The 17,637-nt window shown below is 39.7% G+C and overlaps 1 protein-coding gene across 6 annotated transcripts in view; it reads left to right on the top strand.

Annotated features, from left to right (window-relative positions):
* Nfat5 (nuclear factor of activated T cells 5) overlaps positions 1-17,600 on the top strand; it is a 77,751-nt gene extending 60,151 nt beyond the window's left edge. For 3 of the 6 annotated variants that reach the window (XM_028768547.1, XM_028768548.1, XM_028768550.1), the window contains 9 exons: positions 617-789; positions 3,157-3,291; positions 3,405-3,457; positions 5,779-5,911; positions 8,298-8,378; positions 11,636-11,784; positions 12,509-15,002; positions 15,887-16,127; positions 16,617-17,600. In XM_028768547.1, coding sequence (XP_028624380.1) covers positions 617-789; positions 3,157-3,291; positions 3,405-3,457; positions 5,779-5,911; positions 8,298-8,378; positions 11,636-11,784; positions 12,509-15,002; positions 15,887-16,119 — 3,451 coding nt within the window. In that variant the 3' untranslated portion in view covers positions 16,120-16,127; positions 16,617-17,600. The remainder of the gene's footprint in view (positions 1-616; positions 790-3,156; positions 3,292-3,404; positions 3,458-5,778; positions 5,912-8,297; positions 8,379-11,635; positions 11,785-12,508; positions 15,003-15,886; positions 16,128-16,616) is intronic. The other 3 variants (XM_028768551.1, XM_028768552.1, XM_028768553.1) reach the window with 1 other exon arrangement.
* Positions 17,601-17,637: the final 37 nt, after the last annotated feature.

The raw sequence follows: 17,637 nt of genomic DNA, 5'->3' as shown, positions 1-17,637 counted from the left end.
GTGCTGGGATTAAAGGTGTGCACCACCACTGTCTGGCCAAGTATTGGCCTTTTTAAAAAGAAAACTTGGGGCTCAGTGGTTAAGAGTGACTGACTGCAGCCGGGCGGTGGTAGCGCACGCCTTTAATCCCAGCGCTTGGGAGGCAGAGGCAGGCGGATTTCTGAGTTCGAGGACAGCCTGGTCTACAGAGTGAGTTCCAGGACAGCTAGAGCTACACAGAGAAACCCTGTCTCGAAAAAACAAAAACAAAACAAAACAAAATAAAGAGTGACTGACTGCTCTTCCAGAGGTCCTGAGTTCAGTTACTAGCAACCACATGGTAGCTCACAGTCATCTGTTACAGAGATTTGATGCCCTCTTCTGGTGTGTCTGAAGACAGTGATAGTGTACATGAAATAGATAAATAAATCTTTAAAAAAAATGCAAAAGAAAAAAAAATGTTGACTATTTCCAGTTGATGACCTTTAATCCAAGCACTCAGGAAGCACAGACAGGTGGATCTCCCTGTGTTTGAAGCCAGCCTGGTGTACAGAAGAAGCTAGGACGGGGCCACACAAAGAAACCATGTTTCAGGGGCGGAAAACACTATACAACAACAGTATATTTTCTGTTTTAGGGTGGACTGTGTAGGAATATTGAAGCTGAGAAATGCCGATGTTGAAGCCAGAATTGGAATTGCTGGTTCTAAGAAAAAGAGCACTCGTGCCAGATTGGTTTTTCGAGTTAATATCACAAGGAAGGATGGCTCTACTCTGACATTGCAGACACCCTCTTCCCCCATTTTATGCAGTAAGTAAGAAAATATGAAGATGCTACATATATGAAGAGTTCTTAAGTTTATCATGTCACTTTTTCAGATATCCATAAATTTTAATATTTTATACTTCAGCTTATACGGTTGTGTTGAACTTGAAACATTTTAAAAGCTGTAGCCAAGAGAACACAAGTGGCAAGCACTTATGCTCCTACCCACTTGGAAAGCCAAGGCATGAAGATAATGTGACCCCAGGAGTTAAAGTCTAGGCAGGAGAACACAGCAAATCTTATCTCTTTGACCAAAGCAAAGTTGTAGTGAGCTGGGTATGGTGGCACAAACTATAATCCTAATGGCTAGGAGTAAAAACAAGAAGACTGCGTGAATATAGGCCAGCCTACACTGAAAGACAAGATCTGTCTCAGAAAAAGTGAGGAAAAAAATAGTTGTGTGAGGTAGGGGCAGAAGGATCAGGAGTGCAAGTCAGTCATCCTTAGCTATGTAGTGAGGTTAAGGACAGCCTGGACTACTGGAAATCCATCTCAGAAGATAAAGATACCAAAAAACATTGGAAAGATACTTCGCTATTTATAGTTTTCTCTTATTATCATATACTAATTTTAAAAGTAATTAAGGGCTAGAGAGATGGCTTACAGGTTAAGAGCACTGGTTGATCTTCTAGAAGACCTAAATTTGATTCCTTGCACCCACAGGGCAGCTTACAAGTATCTGTAATTTCAGTCCTAGGGAATCTGATGCCCTGTTCCATCTCCATGGGCACTGCATATGTGTGGTGCACAGATACACATTCAGGCAAAGCATATGAAATTAAATTTTAAAAAAATTTAAGCAATTTGAGGGCTTGACAGATGGCTCAACAAGTAAAAGCACTTTTTGCCAAACCTGATGATCTCAGTTGGATCCTTGGAACCCACATGGCAGAGAGGACTGACTCCCGCAGGCGTGATGCACATATACTGAATAAATAAACTTTAATGTCATTTTTAAAATATTTTATGTAATTTGACCTGGAGATTGTGACACTTAAAGTGGCCTGGATTGGTTTCTGAGCAGGATCTCCCTCAAATAAGTCATTTAAATAGGATGCCAGAAGTCAGTTGCCAAACTCTAGAGTTTCCAAGTATCTCTCCCATGAGCTGTTGGAATACTGAAATAAAATGAGGAGAAACTCTGTAAAGAAAGGCATGTCATATTTCTTGTTACAAGTTGTGGTTATACAGCGCAGTGCTTGTGAATGAGAAACCAAACTCCTACCTCTTTAACTTGAGTATAGAAAGAAAACAAGTGAAAGTGTGCCTTTAAATTCAATGATAGTGTTATGTGCCTTTTACTTTTGTAGTTTTTTTTATATACCTTATATTTGATTTCAAAACAGAAAAAAGATATTGTTCCATTCAGTTGAATTTCCTGTTATCCTATTATAGATACTATGACCTTGCTAGTCTTACTTGGTCATTTAAGACCTTTTCTTTTTTATTTGTATTAATTTTGTCAAATTATCACAGTCATTCTTTACCTTAGCAAACACCCAAATTTTATGTGTGTGTTTGTGTCTGTATTTATGTGTACATGTGTGTATGTATTTGGTTGTATGTATGCCACTGTGTACATCTGAGGTTAGAAGATCGTTTGTAGGGATGAATGGATTCTTCCCTTTCACCATGTGAATTCTGGAACTCTAATCGGATCATCAGAGCCATCAAACCAAGCCAGGCCTAACACACTAATTTTTTAAAATAGATTTTTATCTAATTTAGTATGCTTGGGTGTTTTGCCTGGGGGGGGGTAGAGGGAGGGAGAGAGGAAGGGAGAGAAGAAGAAGAAGAGAGAAGGGAGAAGGGAGAAAAGGGAGAAGGGAAAAGGGGAAGAAGGAGAAGAAGAGGAAGAAGAAGGAGGAGGAGGAGGAGGAGGAGGAGGAGGAGAAGGAGAAGGAGGAGGAGAAGGAGAAGAAGAAGAAGAAAGAGAGCGAGAGAGAGAACACACACCACACCATGCACACCATGCCTGGCAGCCAGAGGCCAGAAGAAGGCATCAGATTCCCTGGAACAGAAGTTCCAGTGTTTGTGAACTGCTGTGTGGGTGCTGGGAATTAAACCTGACAACTTGAGTTTTATACTCTGGATCCACATAATGGAAGTTAAGAACTGATTCTCATAGGTTCTCTGACCACACACCTACTGTGGTTTGTGTACATGCACACATACACAGAGAGACAGGTGGTCTAAAATAAATAAAATGTAATAATAATAAAAAAAGAAAACAAAAATTAATGATCTACAAAAACAACTCATAAAAGTAGATTCATGATTACAAGTTGTTTTCAGATGAGAATTAAGAGTTGGTGGCTCTTCTTTGGAAAACTTACATATGTATATCCACAGCTCAGCCAGCAGGAGTTCCTGAGATCTTAAAGAAAAGCTTGCATAGCTGTTCAGTGAAAGGAGAGGAAGAAGTGTTCTTAATTGGGAAGAACTTTCTGAAAGGAACAAAAGTTATTTTCCAGGAAAACGTTTCTGGTAAGTAGACATATAAGTGATAGACAGTGTTCCATTTGTTATAAAAATACAATTATAACTACAAAATGGAAAGGTTAAAAAACTTTATAAGTCACTGTTTTTATTTCCATCAGACGAAAACTCTTGGAAATCAGAAGCTGAAATTGACATGGAATTGTTCCATCAGGTATAATTTAAACTTTTTAATACTTTTGGTTTTTACTCAGCAGTTCATTTTTGTTCAGATAACTTAGCTCAATTATTTGAGGTTCCTTCCAGTTCTGACATTTATTTTTTCCTTCAAATAATCAGGTAACCCCACTCTGCATGACCAGCAGGCATGGCCTCTAGAGCACTGTTGTCAGTCAGACCCCAACACTAGGCTTGTGAAGTGTTGGGGTCACAACATGGCACAACACAGAGTGGCAGCTTATTCCATTCTCCCTGAGGGAGAAGGAAGCTCTGCTCTCAAGTCTGTTCTTTCAGGGAGCACTTCAACAACCCCTAGTTCTAATTGACTTCTTCAGTACCTTCACTACCAAGTGAAGCCTTGTTACTCCATAGGAGACTGTTGTGTGCTGTGAACGTGCTTTAGTTTGCTGTTGTTTCTGTTTAGATGGGTCTCCCTTTGTACATGTTTTGGATTCTGACACATTGGTTAGATTAATCTCCCTTTATTTTAGTACTCTCTCCCCTTTATTGCCCTTTCTTATCTCTCTCTCCCACTTGTTTCCTTTCTCCCTCCTTCCCTTGTATCCATTTGTCTATTCTTTCTTCTAAGGAATAGGGTGTTACCTACCCCCTTGCATCTTTGATGTCAGGTCTCATGTAGTCTAGTCTAGTTGTGAACTCACTATATAGCCGAGCATGACCGTGAGTTTCTTCCTCTGCTTCCCAAGTGCTGGGATCACAAACATGATTCTACAGTACTGAGGATTAAACCCAGGGCTTCATGCATGCTAAGCAAGCACCCTGCCAATTGAGTTATGTCCATCTTTAGTCCAATAATTAAATAATAATTAAACAATTAAATTTATAATGATATGCTTATGTGATATACATATATATTTAAAATAAGACAATGATAAATAGTAAAATTTTAAATTTACTATTAGTATTTTATATATCATGTGTATGTATAGGCACACATGATATGTAGTGTGTAAGTCAAGAGATTTATGGGCTTGGCTCTGTTCTTCACCATGTGATCCAGGTATCAAATTCAAGTCATCAGGTTTGTGTGACAAGTGCAATGCTAGAGGTCCTTAGAGGGTTGGATTTTGTCTGTTTATTGTAAAGAGTGTAGGTGGGTGTGATGGGTGTGTGTGCAGTGGTAGTCAGAGGACAACTCTATGGAGTCAATTCTCCTTCCACCTATGTATAGATTCTGGGATCAAAGTAAGTCATTGTGCTTTTCAGCAAGCATTTTTACGTAGTGAGCCATCTCAGCGCAGACTTGGATTTTTTTGTTTGCAAATGAGTTTATAAGCAAACTAAATCATAGTGTGATAGGTCATTGGTTCTGTGGTTTTGTTCATTTTTAAATCAAAGAGGAATGAGTTAAGTGCCTTTCAGGGAAATATTTTCTTAGGATAGAATTAGAACTGGTATCCTGGAGAACTGACCTAGAACTTGTAGTAAATGAAACACAGAAATGAATTAGAGAGAGGAAAAGGTGTTGAAATAAATAAGACTTTGGAGTTGAGCATGGTGGCGCACACACCTGTGAAACCCAGAATGTGGTGGTTGAAGCAGGAGTAGGACTTTCAGTCCAGGGTAGTACGAGTTCACAAGTGACATCTGAGTACAGAACACCCTAGGACTTTGAGTAGCTTCTATTTTGTTGTTCAAGAAAGACGAAAGGCAGTCAGTAATTTCAAGTGGTTAAAAGTACTGTTGTGAAAATGAATGTGGCTGGCTGAAGAGAATGCTGTTTTAAAGAATGCACAAGGAACGGAAGGGAAGGCCTCTGAGAAGGTGGCATTTGTGTATGAGACCTGGGTATGGGTAAGGAACTTGCCAGCTGAGAACATGAAAATACTATAGTTGCAGAGAACAAGTCTCATGTAAAGCTGGGGTTAGTAGTTAAAAGGACCCTGGGGAGAGTGGGAATGAGATGAAGTTGGCTAAGCAGGGACCTTGTAGACTGTTGGAAACATTAGGGCTTTACTGTGGACGAAATACCAAGATGAATGGCATGTGCTTATCAACCTGAGCTTTAAAGCATCCTTTTGTGTTTGTTGTAGTGACCTAATCTCAGCATGTGGTTGCAGGAATGAAGCTGGAGATTGAGGCAGGTCTGAGCTCCATAGCAAGACCTGACTCCAAAATCTAGTATAGTTTTTTTCTAATCAAACTTCTAAATTGTGCAGATAACAGGAAAGTTACTTAAGTGGGTTTTTTGTTGTTGTTGTTGTTGTTGTTTTGGGTTTTTTTTTTGTTTTTTTTTTTTGTTTTTTTGCTTAAACATTGACTTCCTTTCTGATTCTTATACTTTTCCTTAATTAGAACCATCTTATTGTGAAGGTTCCTCCATATCATGACCAACATATAACTTTGCCTGTATCAGTGGGAATATATGTTGTGACTAATGCTGGAAGATCTCATGATGTTCAGCCATTTACTTACACTCCAGATCCAGGTATGTCAAATGAACAGTTCTGAACCAAATGAATAATTGAATTCTATTCCTTTGAGAAAGTTTGAAGTCTAGACAGCCAAAACATGAATTCCTACTAATGTTGAGATGAGTAATATTTTATAAAAAGACAAATACTACCAAATACTATTGCACCAAAAAAAAAAGAAAGAAAGAGAGAGAGAGAAAGAAAGAAAGAAAAGAGAGAGCGAGCAGAGTGAGGAGATAGCTCAGGCTGGAAAGTCCTTGACTTGCAAGGATAAGGACTTGAGTTGATTCCCAGAATCTACATAAAAAGCTCGACACTCTTGTGACCCCAGTTCTGGGGAAGCAGAGACAAGTAGATCATTAGAGTTTCTTGGCCTGGGTATTGAGTCCCCTGAAACTAGAGTTAGAGACAATAGGTTGGGAGTGAGTCCCCTGTGAGAGCAGGAAGTCATCTCTCCAGCCCTGAATTTTGTCTTTTTATTCAATTAGAAGTAACTGTTTTGCTATTGTTATGAGAAATAATGCATTAAAAGTAAACCAACTCAAATCTCGTTTTGGATATGTTTATGAATGCAAAATAAATAAGTTGAGGACCATGGCATGCTCATCCCCACATTAATAATTTTTTTTTTTTTTAATGCTTAAAACACTGAAAGCCAGACTGAGTGATTCCGGTTTGTCACCTCAGTAGTCAGGAGCCTGATGCATTAAGATTGCCAGTTTGAGGACATCCTGGGCCACATAGGAATACTTTACTTTATAACAAAACAAATCAGCCTTGACAAATAAAAATTAGAATGTGTTTTAGATAAAAGTAGCAGGCTAGGTTCAGCAAGATTGCTCAGTATGGTAAAGACCTAGGAGCCTGAGTTCAGTTCCCGAGATCCATGTGGTAGAGGAGAATCAATTTGACCCCCACATATGTTCTGTTGTACATGTGTATGCATACACACAATAAGTAAATGTGATTTTATGACCAAAATGCAAGTTGGAGAGGAAAGGGTTTATTTGGCTTACACTTCCATATTGCTTCCATATTGATTAGCAAAGGAAGTCAGGACAGAAACTCAAACAGGGCAGGAACCTGGAAGCAGGAGCTGATGCAGAGCCCATGGAAGAGTGCTACTTACTGGCTTGCTTCCCCTGGCTTGCTCAGCCTGCTTTCTTATAGAACCCAGGACCACCAGCCCAGGGATGGAACTACTCATAATGGTCTGGGCCCTCTCCCACCAATCACTAATTAAGAAAATGCCTTACATCTGGCTCTTATGAAAGCATCTTCTCAATTGAGGTTTCTTCGTTTCAGATAACTCTAGTTTGTGTGTCAAGTTGACATAAGACTAGCCAGCACAGAGGTTAAGAGCACTTGTTGCTCTTGCAGAGAACCCAGGTTCAATTCCCAACACCCACATTGTGGTTCACACAAGTACAGTAGTAATCACAGCACTGGGGAGATGGAGACTGAAGCTTACTAGCCAACCAGGCTGACTAAATCTATGACCTTCTAGTCAGGCTAGGTCACAGTGGTTCTCAACTTTCCTAATGCTGGGACCCTTTAACACATTCCTCAGGTTGTGGTGACCCCCAACTATAAAATTATTTTGTTGCTACTTCTTAACTGTAATTTTTGCTACTATTGTGAATCATAATGTAAACATCTGATATACAGAATATCTCACATATGACCCTTTGAAGGTCCCTGCCCATGAGTTGAGAACTACCAGGTTTAGGAAACCTTATCTCAAAAAAAAAAAACAAGGTGGAGGGGAATCCATGAAATTTTAAAAACGACAATAATAAAAATGACCGTTTGAAGCAGAACCTGCTCATTTGCAGTTTAGCATTATTACTGAAAGATGACCTCTGTTCTTCAGCTCCGTAAGTCAGAGACAAGATGTAAGCAACATGACTAGGTACAGTAGCCTAGCAGTTCACTGTTAGTGCTAGCAAAGATTCTTTTTCAAAGTTTTACTGAAAAAATAGGCATAATATGAGACCTAGTAAGTTCATCATGTGTTTTAATTTACTTTAAATATTGACAAATGTTTTCCAGTTGGTACTTTTTAATAAACTTTTATAGGTAAATGATAACCTTCTTTCTTACTAGTGCTCTAATGTAGCTGTTAAGTGTTAAATGTCTGATATTTGGTGTCAGTCTTCCATTCATGTGTTAAAAGGTTTCTTAAAGTTTTCTGTTTTGGTAAGTGATTATATATTTTATCTACTTGGAGGTGAGTATATTTCAGAAAGTAATCTACTGGTTATAGAAAATTAACCTAGGGTTCTGGTAAACAAGTCAATGACATGCTGAGAAATTACTCCAATTAAAGAGTATTAGAATATGTATTTTACCAAGATGAATAAATTGAACAAAATATATGACTTTTATTTTTAATATCAGCAGCTGGTGCTTTGAATGTAAATGTGAAAAAGGAGATATCTAGTCCAGCAAGACCTTGCTCTTTTGAAGAAGCCATGAAAGGTACCAAGTTCATTATTCTCAAAAAATAATTTTGCCCTTCTATGTATCTACTAGCAAAACCTTAGTGCTTTGTTTTCTCTGATCTAATGTGTTACTTAGCAAGGTGTTTTCCAAATTATAAAATAAATATTTGTTTAACTTTACTGATGCAGACTTATTTTGCAACTTGATATTTTCCTTTATTTAGCATATAGGTATAGTTTAAAAAAAGAAAAAAGAAAAAAAACTAAACAAAAAACCCATAATAGACCAGACATGATGGTGCATACTTGTAATCCTAGCATTTGGGAGGCAAGGGATCATGAGTTCAAGATCACCAAGGGCTATAACTCAAGATAACAACTAATATGTTTGAGTATAGAGGAGTTTGATTTTTTTCAGTTTCTTCAGTTTAACCCTTATGGACCTTCAAGATGGCTCAGTGGATAAGGTACTTGCCACCAGTCCTGATGACCTGGTTTAATCCCCAAAACACATATGGGTATTATGGAAGAAGGGAACCAGCTCCTACAAGTTGTTGACCTTCACACATACCATGGCATTTTGGTACCCACCCATACACACAAGATAAATACATAAATAGAAAAAACAAAAAAACAAAATAGCCGGGCGGTGGTGGCGCATGCCTTTAATCCCAGCACTTGGGAGGCAGAGGCACGTGGATTTCTGAGTTCGAGGCCAGCCTGGTCTACAGAGTGAGTTCCAGGACAGCCAGGACTACACAGAGAAACCCTGTCTAGAAAAACCAAAACCAAAAACAACAAAAACAAAATAAAGCCCAAATCCCATAAAAGTAATGAGAATAGGTCATACCAAAGAAGTAAAGCACAGATTGTGATGCTTCCTTCTTTAAAGGTTTGTACTTGCTACTGAGACTGAAGAGACTGAAATACGAACTGTAGGTATTTGAAGAGTTACTTTGGGACCTAACCATTCCTAAATCTGACATGCTTATTTACTTCCCTACCAATTTAATAAAACAAAACAACAAAACAGCAAAGACCAGGAGTGATAGTACATGCCTACAGTGTCAATGCTCTGGTATCTGAGACAGGAATTTCATGAGTTCAAGACCCATCTAGCCTTTATACTAAAACTGTCTCAACCCGAGTACAAAAGAAGCAATAGTTATAAACAGGCTTAAGTTTGTTACAATGTGGTAAGGCAGATTGTGGTCCACAATTATAGTATGTGCTGATGATGCCTTTTTGCCTTTATTTATGAAGATACAGATTATATAATGGCAGAGTTCTATAATTCATGAGTCAGTCTGCCTCCAGAAATGGCAGCAGTAGATCTCAATGCGTCATCCTTGTGCCATACCACACACCAGCAAGTCAGCCTTCTCTGTACTGATGCTGCATGCAAGCTTAGTATTTCCTTACTCTTACCCAGCCCACCAGCTCCTAGAACTCCACCTAAGTAGAACATCTGAGCTGGGAATCTTACAGCTCTCTACTTACTGACAAAAGCCAGTCTAAGCTAACTAGAGCTGGGTGTGGAAGCCCACACTTTTAATGCCAGTACTTGCGAGGCAGAGGCAGGTGGATCTTTGTGAGTTGCTTGGTCTACATAGTAAGACAGCCAGGGCTATGTAGAGACCCCTTCTAAAAGAAAAAAAACCAAAAATGTCAGCCAGTGTCAGAAAGCCAACTAGATATGAGTACCCCGGTTTGTCACACATGCCCAGAGGTGGCAGAGGCAGCCCATGTAGATGATTCTCTACCCTACTAACATTGGCAGTGATAGATTAGAAAGCCTGCTGTCACCCTGATACCAAAGAAACTTACAAAAGAAATGCTTTCCTCACTTCTCCAAAGACACCAATAGCCCAGGGAAGTGCCTTCCACTAGGTAGGCAGCATCAAACACAGATCAGGTAGAGTTAGGAATAGCCAGACCGGGTAACCCGAAATAGAACTGAGTTGTCACTGAAACTACAATGTACTTAGGTAAGGCAGAACCTGTGCACATAAAACAAGATTAGCACGTTAAACTGGAACTCGGTCTCCTAACACAAAATCCAATGTGGCTTTGAAACCCCATTTTAAGAGACTGGTTCTTTCCGTAGTCTCAAAGTAATAAGAATTTGAGCCTCAAACTTCTACCTCAGGCTTTAGCTGCATGATCAATTCAGAGACTGCCACTAGCAGGAACAATAGGCTCCATGAAGTATCAATGGCAGACTCAAGGAAAAGGTAAAAAGAAGAAAGAAAAAGAATCAAAAGTGGGGATGAGTGCTAAATGGAAAGGTAGTGATTGGCTCTCCCAGCTGTAAATTGATAACTGTTGAAAGTGGAGGTGGTAGAGGTAGAAAATGGTTTAGAAATGGCATTTAATGCACCACCTTGAATTGTTCAAGTTTCTAAAACACTGATTCAGAGAACAAAATTTGTAAATTACTTTATGTATTCTTGAATTCTTGCTGAGAAATACTTCAGTAATCTCAGTCTTCAGAAAGTTGGAATGCTAGATTATACCTGAGTTTTTAACTTCCTGGAGATTACCAATCTGTATGCTAAATACTCTTAAGGCATGACCCCTATTGCATGGTGTGTAACTCCAGACATTTAGATATGGCTTATGGGATACAGCTGATAGCTGAACCAGTTTGGTTTATAACAGGACCTATAAGATGTAGGTATTTCTTGAGTGGTGGAGCTCTCCTATAGATTGCAGGTGACCCTAGGTTTCATTCCCTAGCATGGTACCACATAAATAAGCATGCCTTCTCAGTCCATACCAAGAATCTTCAGGCCAGTCACACTTGTGTAAAAGGAGGTTAGGAAGGAGTAGGGATGTAACAGAGTGGGCAGAATGCCTGCCTAGGATGCATTAAGCCTAGGGGCTTATTCATTGTCTCTGCATAAAGCAGGCATAGTGGCCCAAACATGTAATTCCAAGCGAAGACGGGAGGATTGAAAATTTGAGGTCATCCTAGGTTACATACATATCTAGTTTGAGGCCAGCCTAGACTACATGAGAGTTTCTCAAAAATAGGGTAGGAGTAAATGTATCATGCATTATAATCATGATATCATCTATTCAAAATAGACAGTTAACCCAGGTATGGTGGTGTAGTACACATATACTTTGTGCTCTTAGGGGGCTGAGGTAGGAAGATGACAAGTTTGAGGCCAGCCTAGGCTGTATAGAGACTACTTCAAACAAACAAACAAACAAACTAAATTTAAACCATGGCCTATAGTAAACAGATTGTTTCTTATGGTTTACAACTTTTCTTTTTTATGTGTGTAGCAATGAAAACAACTGGATGTAACGTAGATAAGGTAACTATTCTTCCTAATGCCCTGATCACTCCACTCATATCAAGCAGTATGATTAAGACTGAAGATGTTACTCCAATGGAAGTAACATCAGAGAAAAGATCTTCCCCAATTTTTCAGGTGAGTTATGTAACAAATGCCCCATATCTATCTCACATACGAAAAATTGCTATATTCCCCTTTCTTGTTCCGTTGGCATCTGTTTTCCATCAGATATGGTTAATGAATTTTGCTTTTCAGAGTAAATGCTTTATAGATTAGTAAAATTGCTTGCAAAGTAACTTCAGGACACATTTTGATAAGAGGAGGAATTCATTCCTATGAAATGTATTTATAAAAGTACTACAAGTTGGTTTGGGGACTAAGGAATCAAAGATATGAGATTAAGGCCAACCTGGGCTACAGAGAAAGACCCTGCCCCCAAAATTAATTGCTTTAATTAAAGCACCAATTTTGGCATTTTCAGAAGTAGAAACATTTTGATTATGGTTCCTTCTCTACTTTCTTTTTAATTCTCTTCACTTGTTTTCCCTATTGCAGTGTTACTGATGACCCACAATATGGAAGTGTCTTGAGCTTTGTTACACACAAACTATCAGATTAATGTTCTCTTATTATTCTTAATTTGGCTAAACATATCAATAACTGATTGTTCTGCTTGTTTGATTATATTTACAATACTGAAAGTCAGACATTGTCATAAAGAATCAGTCTTACACTGACTTCTGTTAATACTGTGGAGTAGAAAACTTACTCTGTGTGTATCCTTAGAATTTTTGGAGTAATATAATGTGATTATTTAATATTTATATATACATATTGTTTGTGGCTTTTTATTTTTTAGACTACAAAGACAATTGGATCAACCCAGCAAACTTTAGAAACTATTTCTAACATAGCGGGAAATGCATCCTTTTCGTCACCGTCATCCTCCCACTTACCTCCTGAAAATGAAAATCAGCAGCAGCTTCAGCCCAAGGCATACAACCCAGAGACCCTGACAACTATCCAAACACAAGACATCTCACAGCCTGGGACTTTCCCAGCAGTTTCTGCTTCTAGTCAGCTGCCCAGCAGTGATGCACTTCTGCAGCAGGCAGCACCGTTTCAGACAAGAGAAGCTCAGTCCAGAGACACAATACAGTCAGACACAGTGGTTAACTTGTCACAGTTGACTGAGGCATCACAGCAGCAGCAGTCCCCACTACAAGAACAAGCACAGACGTTACAGCAGCAGATACCATCAAATATTTTTCCATCGCCAAATAGTGTGAGCCAGCTCCAGAGCACGATTCAGCAGCTGCAAGCGGGAAGTTTCACAGGCAGCAGTGCTGGTGGTACCAGTGGAAGTGTTGACTTGGTCCAGCAGGTTTTAGAGGCACAACAACAGTTATCATCTGTTCTGTTTTCTACTCCAGATGGTAATGAGAATGTTCAAGAACAGCTTAATGCAGACATTTTCCAAGTCAGTCAAATTCAAAGTAGTGTAAGCCCTGGAATGTTTTCCTCGACAGAGTCTACAGTTCACACCAGACCAGATAACTTACTACCTGGGAGGGCTGACAGTGTCCATCAACAGACTGAAAATACACTGTCTAATCAGCAGCAGCAGCAGCAGCAGCAGCAGCAAGTGATGGAGTCATCCGCTGCAATGGTGATGGAGATGCAGCAGAGCATTTGCCAAGCAGCAGCCCAGATTCAGTCAGAATTATTTCCTTCAGCTGCTTCAGCAAATGGAAGCCTTCAGCAGTCTCCAGTTTACCAGCAGTCTTCTCACATGATGAGTGCACTGCCTACCAATGAGGACATGCAAATGCAGTGTGAGTTGTTCTCTTCTCCCCCTGCAGTTTCTGGAAATGAAACTTCCACAACCACCACACCGCAGGTTGCAACCTCTGGCTCTACTATGTTTCAGACACCAAGTTCTGGAGATGGAGAAGAAACTGGAGCGCAAGCAAAACAGATTCAGAGCAGTGTCTTCCAAACAATGGTCCAAATGCAGCACAGTGGGGACAGCCAACCTCAAGTAAACCTCTTTTCATCTACAAAAAATATAATGAGTGTTCAGAATAATGGTACCCAGCAGCAAGGGACTAGCTTGTTCCAGCAAGGGAGCGAGATGATGTCGCTTCAGTCTGGGAACTTTTTGCAGCAGTCTTCTCATTCACAGGCTCAGCTCTTTCATCCTCAAAATCCTATTGCTGATGCTCAGAACCTTTCCCAGGAAACTCAAGGCTCAATTTTTCATAGTCCAAATCCTATTGTCCACAGTCAGCCGTCCACAGCATCCTCTGAACAACTGCAGCCTTCAATGTTTCACTCTCAGAATACCATCACTGTATTACAGGGCTCTTCAGTTCCTCAAGACCAGCAATCACCCAACATATTTCTTTCCCAAAGTTCTATCAATAATCTTCAGACTAACACAGTAGCCCAAGAAGAGCAGATTTCATTTTTTGCAGCACAGAACTCAATCTCTCCACTTCAGTCAACATCAAACACTGAGCAGCAAGCTGCTTTTCAACAGCAGCCTCCAATCTCGCACATCCAGACCCCTATTCTTTCCCAGGAACAGGCACAACCCTCTCAGCAAGGTTTATTTCAGCCTCAGGTGGCCCTTGGCTCCCTTCCTCCTAATCCAATGCCGCAAAACCAACAAGGCCCAATTTTCCAAACACAGCGCCCAATAGTTGGCATGCAGAGTAACTCTCCATCCCAGGAGCAGCAACAGCAGCAACAACAGCAGCAGCAACAGCAACAGCAGCAGCAACAACAGAGCATTTTATTCAGTAATCAGAATGCCATGGCTACAATGGCCTCCCAGAAGCAGCCACCACCAAACATGATATTTAGCCCAAACCAGACCCCGATGGCTAGTCAGGAGCAACAGAACCAGTCAATTTTTCACCAGCAAAGTAATATGGCCCCAATGGACCAAGAGCAGCAACCCATGCAATTTCAGAATCAGCCTACTGTTTCCTCACTTCAGAACCCAGGTCCTACGCAGTCTGAGTCACCACAGACCTCCTTGTTTCATAGCTCTCCTCAGATCCAGTTGGTTCAAGGGTCACCTAGTTCTCAAGAGCAGCAAGTAACCCTCTTCCTCTCTCCAGCATCCATGTCTGCATTGCAAACCAGTATAAGCCAACCAGATATGCAGCAGTCTCCTCTTTATTCCCCGCAGAGCAACATCCCTGGAATCCAAGGAAGCACTTCTTCACCCCAGCCACAGGCTACTCTATTTCACAACACTACAGGAGGCACAATAAACCAACTACAAAATTCTCCTGGCTCATCCCAGCAGACTTCAGGAATGTTCTTATTTGGCATTCAAAATAGTAAGGAACCCAAATTTCTCAGTACTCAGTTGAAATGTTCAGATTATTATAAGGAAACCCAAGGCACAGTAGTTTGAAAGCAGAGTGCAATTCCACCAGCTACAGACTGAGGCCTTGGACAAGTTACTTGGCCTTAATAGACATGAATTTCCATATTTTCGAAAGTAATCATTTTACACTGGTCATAATGGTACATGTCTGTAGTCCTGGCCCTTTAGAGGTGTAGGCAGGAGGATCAGGAATTCAGACTCATTTGTAGCTCCATAGTGTGTTTGAGGCTAGCCGAGAGTATATGAGACCTTATCTCAGAAACAGAAACAAAAAAAAGTGATGGTTTTTATACCTCACGAAGATGTTGAGACGGTTAAATGAAATGAAGTGTAAAAATGTGTGTGCTGTTTTATGACATTAATTTGAAAGGAAAATAAAGTAAGATCTACAGAAAATATCTTAGCCAATTAAGTTGTTTCTAAAGAGCCAGGCACCCATTTTTCATCTGTTATGTCAAGTAATTAAGTAATACTTTTATTTATATATATATATGCATTTAGAGGTAAGGCCTCACTATTTAGTCATGGTTGTTCTGGAACTCACTGTGTAGACCAACTGGCCTTGAACTCACAAGGTTTACTTGCTACTTTCCAAATACTGAGACTAAAGGTGTGCTCCATCATACCCAATTTCAGTAGTACTTTTATATATGTTTAGAGGAATACCAAGATAGATTCCAGTGTTGTCCTGTGAAAACCATTTTGTTAGACTGTCAAGTACTTTAGTTTTAGTAATGTAGATCAGCATAGTAATAAATTTTCCCTGGCAACTAAAAAGTATTTTTTTCAGAAATCTTAACTAATCAGATGTTTCTGATTTTGCTGTCTTTTCAGATTGTAGTCAGCTTTTAACATCTGGACCAGCTACATTGCCAGATCAGCTGATGGCCATAAATCAGCCAGGCCAACCACAAAATGAGGGCCAATCTTCTGTGACACTTCTTTCTCAGCAAATGCCAGAGACTTCCCCACTGGCCTCCTCTGTGAATAGCAGTCAGAACATGGAAAAGATTGATTTGCTTGTTTCATTGCAAAGCCAAGGGAACAATTTAACCGGCTCCTTTTAGTGAGATATGTAAGTATTACATTTTGGTCTCTTAGTGAAAAGCATTACTAAATTTTATTCACAACAGATTGGGTTAATAGCACTGTTTAGCCTTTACGATTAATTAAAGTAGGACTTTCAGTTTGAGTAAATCACTCTGAATGATAGCTTAGGTTAGGTAGGAAGTACTGGGCATTCCTTCTGGCTGAGAGCATCTTTTCTTTAGAGTGACAGACTATCAGGCTAGCTTATAAAGTCCTAGATCCAATCATAGTAGAAAAGGAGTGCAAGAAGGAAAATTCTATACAATAATACATCTTAGAATCTAAGACTGTAGCTTACTTGGGTATTTGCCCAGCATATTTGACGCCCTAGATTCAGTACCCAGCACCATCAAAAAAGCAAGAAAGATTGAATATGATGAAGCTTCCTACATAGGACAGTTGGAGTCATTCATGGTGATAGACACTTTATAAAATTTTTTCCCCTAATGAGATACTGATTTTTTTTTTCCTTCAGAAATTCCATGAAGTAAGTTATGGTGATTCCGAGATGTCCTGGGAGCTTGTAGTTCCATGAAGATTATTGAACTATTATGAAGAACTATGTTTGAGTAAATGGATAGATTTCCCAGCTGTAAGAATGTGCTGCCTGTTGCAGTGATTTGCCACCAATGTGCTTTTTGTTTCTAGTAACAGTGATGACTGAGAGACTGTTTGATTTTCCAGCTGACAGAATTGTTGCTTTTGTCCTCCGTTTTTAAATGCAAGGCTGGGCCTCTCAGTTATTACTGCTATTAGGAAATCATATTTGTCATGTTTACTTACATTCTTACTTCCTTTCCTGCATTATTTTAGTCAAGTAGTGGCTTAGGACAAAGTAAAGTTCAGTAATGACTAAGGCTGTGCTTTTGTTGATGTCAAAAAAACATGGCTGTTGGCCATAGTGAAGGAGTTTCTTTCAATTGTCATGGAGGAACTAAAGGAGTAATTTACTGAAAAGAAGCTGTATTAAGAACTCTGCAGATACGAGGACTCCTCCTCCTCACACACACACAAGCAGATGATGTGCTTACAAAATGGGCACAGCTGGTGTCTTACTGAGCTCAGTTTTCAGAGAGTTGTTAGTATTTCTACTAAGGGATTTAGCCATAACTGCATAAAAATATTTTGTTCTATGAAAATGAAGGGGGTAATATATGACGTGTTACGTTCTCATATTCTCCTCCAGTAGCTTAAACTGACAGTACTTTGAGCCTGTTTTCTTCTTACCTAGCGCTAGGCTAGTATTCCCTTCTTATGTGCATCACCTGTACTGTTGTCCGCATTCTGTCTTTGTAGTTTTATTACTATTCTACTGGCTTTATGACCCTGTAGTAATTAGAGAAGGCAGCCAAGTTGATCCAGTGACCTGGCAGTCAGCAGCACAGGGCCAGGAATACTCCTTTAGGAGTTAATTGGGATTTGATTCCTGGGAAAAATCAGTTCTCTGTTTGTTTTGTTTTGTTTTGTTTTGTTTTGTTTTGTTTTGTTTTGTTTTG

This window comes from Grammomys surdaster, unplaced genomic scaffold, assembly GCF_004785775.1.
Source record: "Grammomys surdaster isolate TR1022 unplaced genomic scaffold, NIH_TR_1.0 187, whole genome shotgun sequence".
Lineage (NCBI taxonomy): Eukaryota > Metazoa > Chordata > Mammalia > Rodentia > Muridae > Grammomys > Grammomys surdaster.
This window is presented reverse-complemented; position numbering and strand designations above follow the sequence as displayed.